This window comes from Vombatus ursinus, unplaced genomic scaffold (genome assembly GCF_900497805.2).
Source record: "Vombatus ursinus unplaced genomic scaffold, bare-nosed wombat genome assembly UNPS02014791.1, whole genome shotgun sequence".
Classification (NCBI taxonomy): Eukaryota; Metazoa; Chordata; class Mammalia; order Diprotodontia; family Vombatidae; genus Vombatus; species Vombatus ursinus.
Window position 1 is genome coordinate 32,448,866 of NW_020954569.1, and position 16,467 is coordinate 32,465,332.

Consider the following 16,467-nt stretch of genomic DNA (forward strand, 5'->3'; position numbering starts at 1 on the left):
AAAGGGGGAGCTCTGACCATCACACACTTCTTTTGTTATAGCAATATGCTTCCACCTAAGAGATGTCATCTTTTCCAAATGGCAGAGAATGAGAATTATCCATATATCTCTCCACATCGGTGGCTCTGGTTCTACAGATATAATTCTGGGGATCAGTGAAGCTTGCAGGTTGCTCTCTCTCATCTTTTTTATTATGAAAATGTCTATACTTTTGTTTCTGATTGACTTTAATAATTTAATAAATCCAGATGTAAAACATAAATAACCTCAGTAGGAACATCCTAAACCAACATGAATCTCCTGTTAATTCAGACAGAATTTGGCTTTTTTTTTTAAAATCACATAAAATGGATGAAGTAAGTGGCCCACATTTCAGGAACCACTCATGTACATAATATATAGATAGACCCCTTGACAATGTTGGAATTGGCAAAGATAACATCTGAATGGTGAAGTCCTAATGTTACAGAGAGAGATTAGTACAAGGTGGATGTGATTAAATTAAACTTTAATTTCATAAACATTTATTTTGTTTACTGTATGCAGAGTACTGTGTTAGGCACTTAACTGCACAGTCCTTGAATATGGGAGGAATAGGGGAGAGGTCAGTATTTTGGAAATGTACGGTATCTCTATGCCACTGCCAGTAGTGTGTGCATTACAAATATTCCACAATACCTATGGTCATGGATTCACTACCCTTCCTTACTGGCTCTGATATAAGTGGTACCATGGTTTCTTCTACAGGGTACAGGCCTGATGGGAGTTGTTTATACTCCCTTCTGGTTTCCCTTTACTTATATTTTTAAGTGGTGAAATTTAGGTCAAAAGAACATCAAGGACCACAATGTGGGGAAAAATTAAGAGAGGGTTTGGGGTGAGGTTGAAGAGGGGTCAGCACAAGCAATCCCACCCACCTTCCCTTGGAGATGGGGGAGGAATTTATATAGGTGGTTTGTTTTCCATTAGCTAGAGTAACCACCTTCTTCATACCTGGCAGAATCACTGCCCAGCTACCAAATCTCACAGCAGCATTACCAATTCACCATGACAATTTCTACATTTTCACTCAGACCAAAGGAGAGGATAGGCAATACAGGAACCTTGGAGCCCTGAGTTAGACATAGCAGCAAAGGAAAATGTCACCTTTTCACTCGACAGGCTCAAGCAGCTGACATGAGCTGAATCTCCCCAAACCCTTGTGTTCACTCAGCATTCTCCTCACTTTCTCCCTACGTGCCTTCTCAGCATGACCCAAAGGGACACCCCCACGTCGCATGGCCATTGGCTGAGCAGAGAGCCCCTCGAGCCTGCATTTGGGAAGCTGATCCTAGATGCTGAAACTCCACCATGGCTTCAAGTCCTACTCCTCCAGGGAGATGCTCGTCTTTCTTTTGGAGCTTCCGCTGCTTTCTTCTTTTCTGCCTGCTCTGCTTTTCTCCTCTCCTCCTTTGCTTCCTTGTATCTCCATTTAGGAATCTGCAGATAGGTATTATCCTTCACACTTCGGCTCTTCTTCTTCACTCGTTCTGGCTGAAAAGTGGGAGTGGGGGCCTTGTTGATGCGGACCTTTGGAATGACAAAGCCTGGTCTCACGCTACTCCTCCTTAACAAATGCAGGGGTAAGAGGCTGGCCTTCCGGGAAACTGCAGAGCTCCCCTGAGCAGTTGTAAAGTTGCACGTTTGGGGAACCACCTCAACCTGGCAGCTCTGAAAGACCTCACAGCTCTCCACCTTGCCCTTCTCATGATCGTGGGCTTCTCCAGTGTTTTGGTGCCAGAGGATCTCCTGCACTGCAAGGCGCCTCTTCCCCACACAGGGGGGGTTCTCAGGGCACACAGTCTTGCAGGCAATTGCCACAGCAGGGCTGTGGAGACTCGTGGTCATTCGAACCATATGGTCAAGGACTCCCCCATCTTCAGGTCCTTGGACGTGGCGGGAAGACAAGATTGACCGAAAGCACTCAGTTAGCCTCTGTAAACAGCTCTTGGGCTCTGCTGGTTTGACAAGAATGTCCTTCACCACTGGCCACTCTGGCTTATACTGTTCACTGAACTGCTCTGGACAGGGCCTGTCCAACAGTCTCTGAATAACCCAGACAGCCTCAGACCTGCCTGTATAAGATGCCCATTCCCGTGGAGTCATCCCTCTGTTGGGATCGGTTGCATGGACATCTGCTCCTGAAAAATGAAGACAAAAAAATAAGAACTCTCTCTCTACTCCCCACCCAAAAAATAGAACAGAGATAATTGAAATTGAACTCAATTTAAAATGCTTAACAACTCACTGTGTATTGCAGGTATCTCATCTTGGGAAAAATCTAATTCCCAAATGTGGGCATTTTGTATTATTATCATAATCACCAACAACTATGAGTAGAAATCAAACTTTCATTCTTACATTCTATTTGGTGCTTTATCTTTCTGGATTCTATTCTCACTAATCTGCAGTTTGGAGTATATGAGGATGTATAAAAACTTTTGTTACTTTCTACTACATAGAGAGTCTTATCTCTATGCTAACAAAGGTCCCTTGGAACCTGCTTCAAGAAATGGATAAGAATAATTTTTAATTATGATTTTAATTGGTGGTATGTTAAAAGATGCTTCTAAAGTACCTGGAAACAGTTTACACTCAAGTAGGTTAAGCATTTCCCTTGACCTACAATTTCATTAGTTGGGAATCAACAATAAGGAAACTCCTATTATCAATGGACATCTTATGAATGAACACATGCAAAGCACTTTACAAGCGGAAAAACCAGTACATACCTGCTAGCTATAATAACAATAATAATAGCTAGCATTTGGGTAGTGCTTTGGTTTGCAAAGTACTTTACAAATATTTCATTTTATCTTCATTACAAGTCTGGGAGGTAGGTGCTATCATTATCCCCATTTAACAGATGAGGAAACTCAGGCAAACAAAGATTAAGTGATTTGCCCAAAGTCATACAGCTAGTAAACGTCTGAAGCCAGATTCAAACTTAAGTCTTCCTATCTCCAGGTCCAATGCTCTATCCACTGTACCCACTAAAACTGCAAAATTAAAGTTTTTTTAAAACCCCATAAATTTTAATTGGCCCCAAATCATAATGCTAATTTGACAAAAGACTGAATTTCCCTTTACATTGTAGTTTTCTATAATAGGAACAAGATACAGAAGTACAAATATGCCAGTTGAATCAAAGACGGCAATGATATTCCATAAGGAGAAGGGGAAAAAAAGAGGAAAAAGAATTTAGCTCCCTCTCCCCCTCTCTCCTCCACCCCATTTAAAAAAGATGGAGATCACTCCATCCCAGGAAGCTGAGAATCACCCAAACCCAACTAGACACCTGCTTAATGGCAGTTACTCACGGGATAGACTCATGATTGAAAGGGAGCAAAATTAAAATCTTGATGAACAATTCATTATTAATGAACAATTCTTATTATCAATGCCTGATCTGCAATTTATTGTTAATTATATAACTTAATCTCTTGTTTACAGCACTGAAAAGTTTGGTGACTTGACTAGGGTCATACAGCTAGCATGTGTCTGAGGTCAAATTTGAATCTGGTCTTCCTGACTCCAGGTCCAGCACTCTATTCACTGTGCCACCTAGTTGCCTAATATTGTCAACCTCTGCTTGGCAATGTATAGTTATATAACTGATATAGACGTCTAGAGGAGAGGTATCCAATATGCTGCTGCCATCTTAGCCCTCTGAGTGCCAGGAACCAGATTAAAATCTAATTGGGCTATTTTTGACAAAATATATAAAAATAAAAAGTAACATTAATTTGTGTTTTTTCTAAGTTATTAATATGTTCCTGTAGGGATCCACTTCTATTGAATTTGTCACTACTGATCTAGAGCACTGGGAGGTTAGGCAACCTTCCCAGGACCACAGAGCCAGGCTGTGTCAGGGAAGAGACTTAGAAATTGACTCTCAGTCCATTATACCCACCCATCTACCTTTCAGTAATCCAAGTGAACAAAAATTTATTGTACTGCCCACCCCAAAACAAAGCCAATTGCACAAATGGCTATAAAATTATTTGAGACTTCTGCTTTTAGTAACAGTATCTCTAGCAGAAAAGCAATGGGATGATTTAGGGTAGTAATCTACATAATCAGGTAATGACCATTTTTGGCCTCCCATGCCGCTGCTCAGTTCTCCTCTTGGCCAAAGCTGGCCTAGCAGTACTTCAGTACATCCTCATTTTCAGACAAATTAAAGAGCTATGTGGGAAGTAGCTGCAATTATTTAGAACTGAAAATTAGGAAGTAACACTAGCTGAAGTACAATTTATAAATTGACTAAAAAGGAAACAGGGCCCTAAAAATGTCATTACAAAAAATAAATGGCACATTAAAACTAAATTAATTGCATGTCACTTAAAAGAGAACAAACTGCAAAATTAAAATCTTAATGAACAATTCATTGTTTGAAAGAGACATTTTTTAAATGCTAATGGAACACAAAAGGAACAGCTGTCAAAATTTTAAGAATCTTCTCCCTGTGGAGAAAAATCTGCCTTCCTTTTTGCCCTCTGTGTATGATCTTGGGATGTACAAAAGATTCAAAAGATCAGAAGGCATTTCCGTTATGAGACATTAAATAGCCCTAGATTTTCTGTGAGACGTATCATAAATCAGGGTGAACTCTAATTCAAAAGACCTATTATCAAACTGAATATTAATGCTATAGATATAGCAATTAAATAATGGACTATAATGGACTGATGTTAATTATTTTATACTTACGTCATGCTATTCAATGAAAACCTCAAAGAATTGTCATATTAATCATTTTACAATGTGACTATCATTAGCTTTTCCTCCTTCTCTATCCACTGTTGAATCCAGAACCCTACTCCCTGACCATCCTGAGAAGGAAAGGCTGGAAAACATCAAAGATGCCACTGTCCTAGTACACAGCTCTTAACCGTAGAGATATGAGACCCCCAGCTCACCCACACTGAATACATGCACCTATAGAGGGCTCATGGTGGGTGGCAAGAAAAGAGGCAGGGCCTGTTCCCCCTTCCCATAGCTAGCTTACTATGAAGTAGATTTAGAAGGTGCTTGATAATCATTTAGCCAGAAGACTAGCTAAATTGTTAGCAAAGTGATTCCGTGGAGCTGGGAGGGACTGGGTCAACTGGTGCTAAAATAAAAAAACTCAGCTCACATTTATATAATGCAATTACAATGACAAAACGCTTTATCTCATTTGACCCTTATAACAACTCTGATGTTGGCAGTGAAAGCACCACATTTTGCAGATGAGGAAACTGAGGCTCAGACAATTTAAGTGTTTTGTCAAAGGTTATACCTTATGAGTCAGGTTTTCTAACTCCAATTACCACTCTTTAAAAAAAAAAAGGTGAGGCTTAGAGTGGTGGCAACATTTTATGACTGTGACTGAGAAGAGAACTTAGATCTTTTCTAGCACAACTACATTTTTCAGGTGAAGAAACTGAAGACCAGAGAAATAAAGTGATTTACCCCAAAACACAGTAAATGATGGAGTCATCATTTATACCAGGTCTTATGACTCTGAATCTACTGGACTTATACCCAGTCAGCCACATATACAATACCCTCCAACCTTCCACCATCAGTAAAGCAAAGGGGGTAGGAATATATACACAATCCTCTGGCTACATATTTTATCTTTCCCCCTTTCAAAGCTGTTCTACGTGTCTATTTTAATGACTTCACCTGCATAAAAATATTGGGGTGGAGGGAGAAGTGATGAGAAAAGTTTGCTCAGTGGTTTATCTTCCCTCCTAAGCATCATCCATCTACTGCCACTCAAGAATCCATACTAGACAGACTTTGTGGTACAAATAAAAATGGGGACCAAGACAATATTGCCTCCTATTGAAATGAATCACAAAGAGAGACTTCCTGGCAAATACAGGGAGAAGAAATGGAAGCAGTGGTAGATTTTATATTCTTGGATTCAAATCAGTCAATACTTAAAGAATTAAATTCAGGCTATTCCTTGGAAGGTCAAATGCTAAAGCTGAACTTAAATACTGTGGTCACATAATGAAAAGATGAGACTTTCCAGAAAAGACTGATGTTGGGAAAGATTGAAGGCAAAAGGAAAAGGAGACAGCAGAGGATGAGATAGTGTCATGAAAGCAATGAACACGAACTTGGACAGACTTCCAGAGATAGTGGAGGACAGAAGGGCCTGGTATGTGATGGTCACCCAGAGTCAGACATGGCTGAATAACTGAACAACAACAACTAAACTATAAGCTCATTATGGATACTTTTTGTATTTATAGTCCCAGTATTTAGCAAAGTGGCTGACACAAATAAATAAATGCACTGATTAAGCTTGAGCATTCTCTCCAGAATGCTGATTAGCACCTTTGAGGTCTTTAATAAATGTTGACTGTGTTTGTGGTTTAGTGGAAAGAGAAATGTATTTGGAGTCAGAGGGCATGGGTACTATGAGACCTTGGGCAATTCACTTAACTTCCCTGGGCTTCGGTTTGCTCATCTATAAAATGAGGGCATTCAACTAGATGATGTCAAAGGTCCTTTCTAGCTTTAACTCCTATGATCCTAAGACTCTTATCTAGAAATCAGTGAAGGTGTGACCTCTAGTAGAGGATGAAGTAGACAGAGGAGACCAGTCCAGGTTCTCCACTAACCAGCTGAGTGACAAGCCACTTCTATCCTAGAAACTCAGTTTCCTCATTTTGAAAAATAACAGAAGAGAGCCTGATTACTATAAAGGCCCCTTTTAACTCTAATATTCTATGAGCTCTTTGAAAAAATGACTAAATTTCTTTTTTACAACCAAAAAACCTGTTAGCAAAACTGCTGGCATTGAAGCTACTGCCTTTCAACCATGTTAGTGTTAACATGTAAAAGGACTTGTCTTGTAATCAGCTGCTTGGGACTGAATAAATACTGAAACAGCATCCATGTTCGCTGCTTCTTAACCTAGTCTCACCCTTATGGACCTCACCACTGTACAGGTTCCCAGGTGGTTTTCAATGAAAGCTAGGCCCAGAGTTTTCCAGATTAAGAGGTGATTAGTCTTATCTTTGGAGAAAACATCTACACTTACTCACTGAAACCTGACTTACCACATGTTATATTTCTACCACTATTTTCTGTTTGTTGTGTGCTCTTGTCGAGCAAATCCAATATGCAATCTGTACTATGTATATAAACACAAAGGAAATAAGGGTATGAAGCAGAAAAAAAATATGGATATTCATCTGAGAGTCTAATTTGGCTTCATGAAAGCAAGTAGTTTGGAGTTACCTGAGGGCAGGATAGTGTATGAGTGACTAGGTCCTGTTCATTATTACAATTCTTCACTCACCCACATCTATATTAACTTTATGAAGTAGGATGGACATGAATATTCAAAGATGTTTTTCCTTTGTTTTTCCCAAACGCCATAACAGTTCCACCTTACTTGGTATATGCCATTCAGGTTTGAAACTGAGCCCTGAAGCTTCTTCTTAAAAAGAGAAAACAAGTATCACCACTGAATTATGTTTTTATGTAGATAAAATCATGCTCTGAATACAGCCTTCTCAGGGCAACTTATTTAAACCGACCTGTCACTTTGGGAATATTAATATTCTACCAAATTAATAAGGTTTCACATCCCTTGAGATTATAATCAGCACAGCTGGTATTGCTGATGTGTTTGTCCTTAGTAACCACAGTAACAAAGTTCCAATAAATCAGAATTTCAGAACCTTGGAGAGAGAAAATCCTTTATTGAACTATAATTTTTTATTATTAAATTCCAGAGTTTCTGAAATTTCTAATATCTCTTCATTCTGCTTGATCAGAGCAGATAAAAGCAGTTATTGATGTGTGACTCTATAGTATATACGCTATGAAGATGTTAGTTTGGGAGGAAGGGCAATCTGATAAACAATACATCATTTGTTTAAAAAAAAAGGCGGGCGAGGGGGGAGTGGGGGAGAAGAAACACCATTCTTGTTGAATACAATGAAATTGGGGCCAGAAAAATTCAGCTCACAAAGGAATGTGGCAATGGATGAGTTGGAGGGCAAAATACATTTCCACCTTAACTTTCAATATGGAGGTACTCCTGTGTCTTTCAGTTCTCTAATTACAGTCTCACAATGATCATATTTTCTTGGTCAAAGTTATAGAAGGCACCCTATCTCAAAAGTGCAAACACTGAAGTTTTAAGCCATAAGGAATAAAATGTTATTAACAACAACAACAAAAACCCCAGGACTGGACACTACCATTAATTTCCTTTTCTTAAGACTGAAGTATGGCATAGTATATAGAGCCAGCCTTGGAGCCATGAAGATGTGGACTATACTCATACCTCTGACACATACTAGATATATGATCTTAGCCAAGATACTTAACCTCTTAATAACTCTCGGTGCTGATCTGCACTACTAAGGGGAGGAAAAGGGAATAGGCATTATAAATAGTAATATAATAATAATAATATATAATCTATGTGCCAGGGACTGTGCTGAGCACTTTTTTATTTTTTAACAAATATTATCTCATTTGAGAAAAGATAAATAGGAGTTTCATCATGTAAGAATTCCTTGTTCTAGCAAAATTACAGGTCTAGTCCTTATCCTTATTTAATATTGAAGATAAATAAGGTGGAATCCAAACCCTGAGACTGACGCAGATAAAATCCCCTATAATAACAGTATACTTTTTTGTTATTTGGAGAATATAGAACAAGATGGGGAATTAATACAGAAAAATCAGGGAGAGATGCTTTACTACTTTTACTGATAAGATCAACTCTATTACCACCAATTAGAAAAGCAGTTGTTAATACTTCATCAAGGTGATCTGATAACCACTGATAAAACTGAAGATGAAATAAACACAACACAATATTCCAGACTAATTATTTCTCCCCAGAAGATGGAGAAAGGGAAAAAATCTGAACCCTAAATACCAAATTCACATTTTTCAGACACTTTGTATTAAAGACAAAATTTGAACTCATCTACTGTATACTTTCAATGAATTCATTCTTAAAAACTCCTATCTCATGATTGGTGAACCAAGATGCCAAGATACCTGAAACACCTACTGATGCAGTAGGCAGATAATGTATCTGGAGCTAAAACATGGGTCCTCTTTTCATCAACAATATGCTAAAAAGCTTTAGAAGCAATTGGTCAAAAAAGTTAAAAATTCAGATTCAGTTCCACCTGTGCCTGGAGTCAGGAAGACCTGTGTTCAAATTCTACCTCAGACACTGAATAGCTGTGATCTTCAGCAAGTCATTTAATCTCCTTTTAGCTCAAGTTTCCTCATCTGTAAAATGGAGATGGTAATAATAACATCTAACTTCTAGGGTTGTTGTGAGGATCAAATGAGATGTTTGTAAAACATTTTGCAAACCTTAAAGAGCTATTATTATTATTATTATCACTTCAAAGAACCATCATGTCATCAGATATGTATGACAACCTTCCTATACCTTAGAAGACAGTCTTCAGAGAACCTTAAAAAAGTGATCACCAGGAGCTTCACATTCTGGTAATGAGTCTCTCCAAACTTAGCTAGGCTGCTCCTTGGACAAGAGACAAGCCGATCACCAGGCTAGTACTCACAGATTTAGAATCAGAAGGGACTTCCACAGAGGTCATCTAATCCAACACCTTCATTTTCCAGATGAAGGAGCTGAAACCAAGGAAGGTCAAAGCCTTTCCATCTGGTTAGGACCTGGCAAGTTTGTGCTCCACAAACATAACTTGAGAACCCAGGGTCATCCCATGGTGGATTTAAACATTGGAGTAGAACTTTAGTAAAGGAAATGATTAAACATGCTACCCTGACAAACAGAGGTGATAAATTTAAGGAGCAGAATGAGATGTTTCTGTATGTAGACAATGTGTGATTAGTGGGTGGGGGGTGGAGAGGGTGGTATGCATTAGACAATGCTTATTTGGCATGAGAGAAAGGTTATATAAGGGATGTGGAGGAGAGGTGGTAATAGTGCTACCAAGGGGGCAAAAAATGTCATTGAAGCATTTTTCTTTAAAGCACAGAAATTAACAGAAGAAAGTTCTGAGGGAGACAAAGATAAGCAGGTCAACTTTGAAACCAAGGTGTTAAATATATACTTAATATACTTTAAAAAACTCAAGTTATACAAATTAGAGATTCAGTTTCATACACAGTGCTCTTTTTTCTGTTCTCTGTAAATGGAACTGCTATTATTTGTTGGCATTTGTTAAGTTTAGAATATCAAAATCAAATTATTATAAATAACAATTCTCTCTCTCTCTTTTTTTTTTGGTGACTTTGGTGACTTAAGTGACTTGCCCAGGATCACACAGCTGGAAAGTGTCAAGTGTCTGAGTCTGCATTTGAACTCAGGTCCTCCTGACTCCAAGGCCGGAGCTCTATCTACTTCACCACCTAGCTGCCCCAACAATTCTCTTTAAAAAAACAAAACAAAACAAAAAAAACCTGCTCTGCTATGATTGTTGAATCAAATTTTTAATTGGGAATGTAAAATTCTTCAGCCACAGCAACTCATAAAAACCATTCTACTAACACATAGAGAAGGCTTGGTCAGCACTAGTGGAGGGCGTGGACTCATTTCCGTCTCTTTGGAAGCTCTTCCCTTCTGCATTATTTCTCAAAATGAAAGTATACTCTATCCCTGTGCCTTCTCCCTCTGACTATTTCCTCCTGGAGCCTCATATTAAGGAGGCACCCCATGTTAATCTGTCTTTCTTCCTCTCCAGGCTACACTGCTAACTCCATAGGACTTACTCTACCATGCTGCCCCTCACCTGGTACCTTCAATTTCAGCCCCCTTTTCATCTTCCTTTTATTGTAGACTTCTCCCATTATATTGTAATGTCCTTGAGGGTTTTTCTTACTGTTTGTATTTATATTCCCAGCTCCTGGAATGCAGTAAGTGATTAGTAAATGCTCATAGATTTGACTTGATGCAGGCCTCAGAAATCATGAATCCCTGAAGTATTCAACTGTCATTTAATCCCAACCTAGAAGTCACTGATTGCTCCTGACCCTCACCTTTGATATATCAAGTAGCTTTGTGGTTAATAGGATCAGGGCACAAACTCCTGAGGAAGGAGGATGTGGACAGTATAGATATGGGGGAAGGCAGCCAAGATCCACGGTAGACAGGAAATATGGAATGAGACTAACTTTGGAATACCTCCTGCAATTTTTAATAGCTTTTTCTTTTGTTTGTTTATTTGGATTGGGGTGACAATAAACCTCATAAAATAAAATGTTCTCCAAGACTACTGATATTTGTAAACATAGGGCTTTGTTAACATACTAATTGTACACTAACACCTGGATATCTTTGAATAAAAAACACAATTTTAATTGTCCCCTGACCCTGTGGAGAGTGCAAGAGATGAGAACCTACCAAAGTAGAGATTACCACATACCTGCCAACATTAAAGCTCGGATGCATTCAATTCGACCTTGCATGGCAGCTTTCATCAGAGCTGTGTATCCAAATACATTCCTTCTTTCAAGGTCAAGACCAGGAAAATAGTTCAGCAAGTAGTTGGTGATGATTATGTGCCCTGAAAAGAAAGTTGAACAGACACACATGGATGTATATATAAACACTCTTTATCTAGACTGATTATTTCATCATGTTGGGAATCACTAGTATAGAAATCTTCTGACCTTTCACCTGACAGCTTCTCTGTAACTGAGTCAAGAAAGTTGCCTGGGACAGTACATGTCAGAAGGAGGCCTCGAACTCAGGTTTTCCTGACCAAAGGCAGCTGTCTACCCAATATACCAAATATGCATGAGCATAAGAAGGTATGTGGACAGGTATGGGTAGGGGCAGGGAAGGGAAACAGAGGTAGTCACTTCATTAATTAAAAAGCTAAATGTGGCAATAAGTTATTTCTTTCCCATTCACTAAAATCACTTCAAAAGTTTCTTTCTTTGACACTTGCAATATAAATTTTACAATTTAAAGATTTTTTTTCCCTTTCGTACTTCTTTGAGTTACCAATAATTATTTTCCATGTAAACACAGTCTAAGTAAAGAAGAGTAAGAAAATAAGAGAAAAAGCAAAGAAAGCAGAATACTTCCAGATTTTCCCATTTATTTTTACCACCTATGATTCCTTCCCAGTTTATGACCCTCAGTCACATTCTGATAATATGGGGCTGTCCTACTGATCTCTAGCAAACGGATAACTTGAAATCTATCATTAAGAAGTAGGGGAAATAAGTGATGGAGTTCCAGGTGCCTGAACTCATCACGGTAGTGAATCTCCTAACTGTAGACATCTGACACAATCTAGGAATTAGCCTCTGATGCCATCAACAGCATGAAACACAGATACAAATAAGGACAGTTTCCAAATCACTCTGACAATCAAAAAAGAAAAAGCTTTCACCACTGCTATAAGATTTGACTAATATATGCCAGAAGTTCCTATCAACACACAAGACATCATACCACATTGTGGCAAGGAACATCAGATTGGAGAATTTTCTAGATTATTTCTACTTTCTCTACCACTAGCTTTCCTGGTTAGAGCCTCATTTCCTAATAGTTTTCATTATGCTTATTAATTCTATAGGCAGCTAGGTGGTACAGTAGATAAAGCACAGGACTTGGAGTGAGGAAGAAATGAGTTCAAATCCTGCCTCAGGCACTTCTTAGCTGTGTGACCCTGGGAAGCCATTTAACTGCTATCTGGTCATCTATAACACTCACTTTTGCAGGGTTGTTAGCAAACCATAAAGTGCTATATAAATATTATTATTGTTATTATTGCTGTTTTTAGCATCATCTTATAGCATCATATATTATATGCATTATAGCATCATATAGCCTCAGTCCAGGGGGTAGAACTGAAGAAAAAAATCAACCGATCAGAAATCCTGCTGGCTTGCTCATAGAATATCTTATCCAAATGGTTTAACAAAATGGCACCAAACAAAAATTGCCTAGCCCCTCCCCCAACCCCCAGTAAAGTCTCCTGAGTAACCACATATTCCCAGTTCCCTCCAGCTCTAGGTTGCGATGAAGTCATTCTGGTATATCAGAATCTCTGTTCCTGCCTTAGTCAGGAATAGGTTTTATTTGCCCCTGGCAGGTTATAACCAATTCCTGGTTATGATCAACACCTATAGACCTAAGGGCACTGACACCCAGGCAGACATCATGAAAGGTGGGCACATTTGCCTTGCCTATTTATGGAGAATCATTAATAATCAGATCAGATGGGTAATTTCCTTATTTGAGGCTAACATCAGAGGTTCAGTGAGTGATGCAGGAGCTGGCCTCCTGGCTTAAAAGAAAAAAGAGTAGAGTTGTGATTGGTCAAAAGAAATCATGTCTACTTATCATTTACATCTTCACCTCATCTACTAGCCTTTCTGCAGACAATGTAGCTCTGCAAGTGATGTGTTACCTAAAATAATCACATCATCACAGGGCCTACAGTCCAAAAACAAATTAATATTAGGTTATAGCCATGTGATTCACAGATCAAGACAAATATCTATTTCCTTTCTGACTCATTTACATCACTCTCATTCTCCCCTACTCCCCTTTGCTTGGCATTTATTTAGTAAGGGTGTGAAAGCTGGTATGGTAATGCAAGCTGTCAGGCAGCTGCAACAGCTTAATTGTGGCAAACTATAAAAGAATGCTCTTTGATCTCATTCTGTAGTTCAACTGAATGCTTTGTGATGTGTCAGTTAAATTTGAGTAAGAATGTAACTGAAGTAGATTGCAATTTGTTCAGAGTCATTTTTCTTCCTATCTGAAATACTGTATCCACTGCAATTTTCAGCAGGAGGTGTTTTGCACTGACCATGTCCTAAACACTTTGAAGAGGAGAGAAGAGAAAAAATTGAAAATCCACAAAGCAAACTGCCTGTTATACACAGTAGGTAGTGTTCAAATTAGACTGTCTCTCTATCTTATGCTTCATTCGGGAGAATGGCCATGCAACCAACGAGTCCTGATTATGGGTTTGACTTCTCAATGGTCTACGAAATTACTCAATGCTCCATGACATGTTTTGCCCACATCAACGGGTGCCTTTTATTGCTCAGTTGATCTTGTTTCAGTCAAGTCAAGGATAGGCCAATAGCCGCTTCTCTCTTGTTCATCTGGGAAGCATAAGTGTTAAATTTTCTCCTTAAAAATAATGACAAATGATCCATTTTTCCCTTTTTTCTTTTTTGTAACCTACAAAAATATAGCCCTCTTTATGCAATGGAACTTTGAAATAAGACTATTCACTATAAAGTGGAAGACAGTATAAGACAAATCCATTTTCGATCTCATGGGGGGGGGGTTCAGTTACTGAAATTCCCAAAGCACCTTGTTATGCATAATCTCACCTGTAAGGTATATATTCATGGCATAGGCCCTAAGGAGAGCTATATAATGAGACTCCAGAGTATTTAGAAGCCCATGAGTCATGGGGACAATGAATCTTCAATGGAACATCTTAAGTCAGATGAACTCATATCAATTAAGCACTCCCACAGAACGATGAAAGATTGTGCTTTAAACCAGCCTGGCCTAACTGCAGACATCTTCAAGCAATACTTAGCATTGGAAAAGGAGTGAAATTGCTCACTGATGGAAGGAAGCAGAATTCCCATGGCCTAGAATCTTTTTTTTTTTTTTGTTACTTAGTATCTTTTAGTCATACCATCTATATATATCATTTGTAAAGGAGAAAAAATGAGCTTCCTCTGCATTAAATATTCAAATGACAGTAATATTTAGGCTGTTTGGTCATATTCAGTTGAACCAACACTTACCAAATACCTCCTATGTGTTTGGTGCCATGCTGGGTGCAAGGACCCAAAGACGAAAATGAAACAGTCTTTACCTTTAAGGATTTTACATTTTGTAGGGCCTGGGATATGTACCCACATATATGCATGTGTACTCACAGATATCCCCTACCACCACCCATTAAGACATTTTTACTGGAATTTCTCAAATAAACTAAGTTACATTTAACTCAGTTTTTCAATCCAACTGCCACTTATTAAAGAACTATTGTGTACAGAGAAGTGTGCTATGCCTGGTAGGATCCAAAGTTCAATTAAGAAACTGTCTCCTGCCCTCACGCAACCTATACTCAAGTAGCAGGAAGGATGTGACTGAGGCACAAGTTACCACCTCACCCTTTCGAAATCGTGTAAGAGTTAGGAAAAGTCCTCATGGATTTGAGAGTTGCTCTTTTGGTCTTTTTACAAATCAGCACTACAGAAGCGCTTTAAGTTTGGGCTTGGTTACCAGGCAACAAAACACTCCCAGGGATTTTGCCAAGCCAATGTGTCTATGAAAGGGTGTACACTTAGAGGAAAGGGATTGGATTTGTATTTCAGTGGTAGAGAGAACTCGCAGATGTGGCAACTCCCTTTACTGGATGTAGGTCCTAAAAGGTTAAATGCCTTTCTTAGGGTCACACAATCAGGATGTGCCAGAGATGGGATTTGAACTCAGGTCTTCCTGACTCCAGGCCCAGCTCTCTATCCATGCTGCCTCATGTGTATCTATGTCTGTGTGTGTCTGTGTAGACTGTTAAATGGAATTATTACAATTATTACTTCATGTCAAATCATAATGTTGCCAATTTTACCACTAGCACAAGGTGACTAGTTAGTCACACTTTCTATTGCTATCATTTCTGCAGAGCAGAGACCATTTTGTGGAATGTAACATATGTTGCCAAGTTGAACTCTGCCCATAGAACATTCCATGCTAAAAACAACTTGGAGTTTATGTTTTCCCCATCAGAAAAAAATGCCTATGAGACGCCAGATGTTGACTACTTAATTAAGGAGGCTTTTGCTAAGAGTTGCTTCCTTGCCACTTTCTCTTCTTACAAGTATATTACTGGAGCTATTCATTGTCATGACCTGAATGTTCAAATTTCATTAGCAACTACTAAGATTACATGAGCTTTCTTAACCATCATATCCCTATATTAAAGCTATGTTCAATTAAAGCCCTGAGATCATTTTCACATGGCCTGCTATTCTTTAACCATATTCTTATAAAATTATCATTAACCATTTTCCTTATTTCTATTTTGCACACCAAACAGCTTCTACCTTTTATTTCCTCCAGAGTTGGCTCACGATCATATAATGTGGCAAGTGCATAAATCATTAGATTATCCTTCACTATAGCAAGGTGAACATCAAAAATTAATCTACAGTCCTCCTCCTCTTCCTCCTCCTAACATTTATATAGTGCTTACTCTCTGCAGGCCCTGTGCTAAATGATACAATTATCTCATTTGATCTTCACGACAACTCTGGGAGTCAGGTGCTATTATTATCCCCATTTTACAGATGAGAAGACTGAGGCAAACTGAAGTGAAGTAACTTGTCCAATGCACACAGATAGTCAATGTCTGAGGCAGAATTCGAACTCAGGTCCTTCCTGACTCCAAGCCCAATGCTCTATCC

General features: G+C 38.7%; 1 protein-coding gene across 1 annotated transcript in view; it reads right to left on the minus strand.

The window, feature by feature from the left end:
• Positions 1-331: 331 nt before the first annotated feature.
• Positions 332-16,467, minus strand: part of ANKRD33B (ankyrin repeat domain 33B) — a 106,006-nt gene continuing 89,870 nt past the window's right edge. Inside the window, exons 3-4 of the mRNA XM_027869076.1 lie at positions 11,433-11,573; positions 332-2,180 (exon numbers count right to left, since the gene is read on the minus strand). Of these exons, the coding sequence (XP_027724877.1) occupies positions 1,357-2,180; positions 11,433-11,573 (965 nt within the window). The 3' untranslated portion in view covers positions 332-1,356. The remainder of the gene's footprint in view (positions 2,181-11,432; positions 11,574-16,467) is intronic.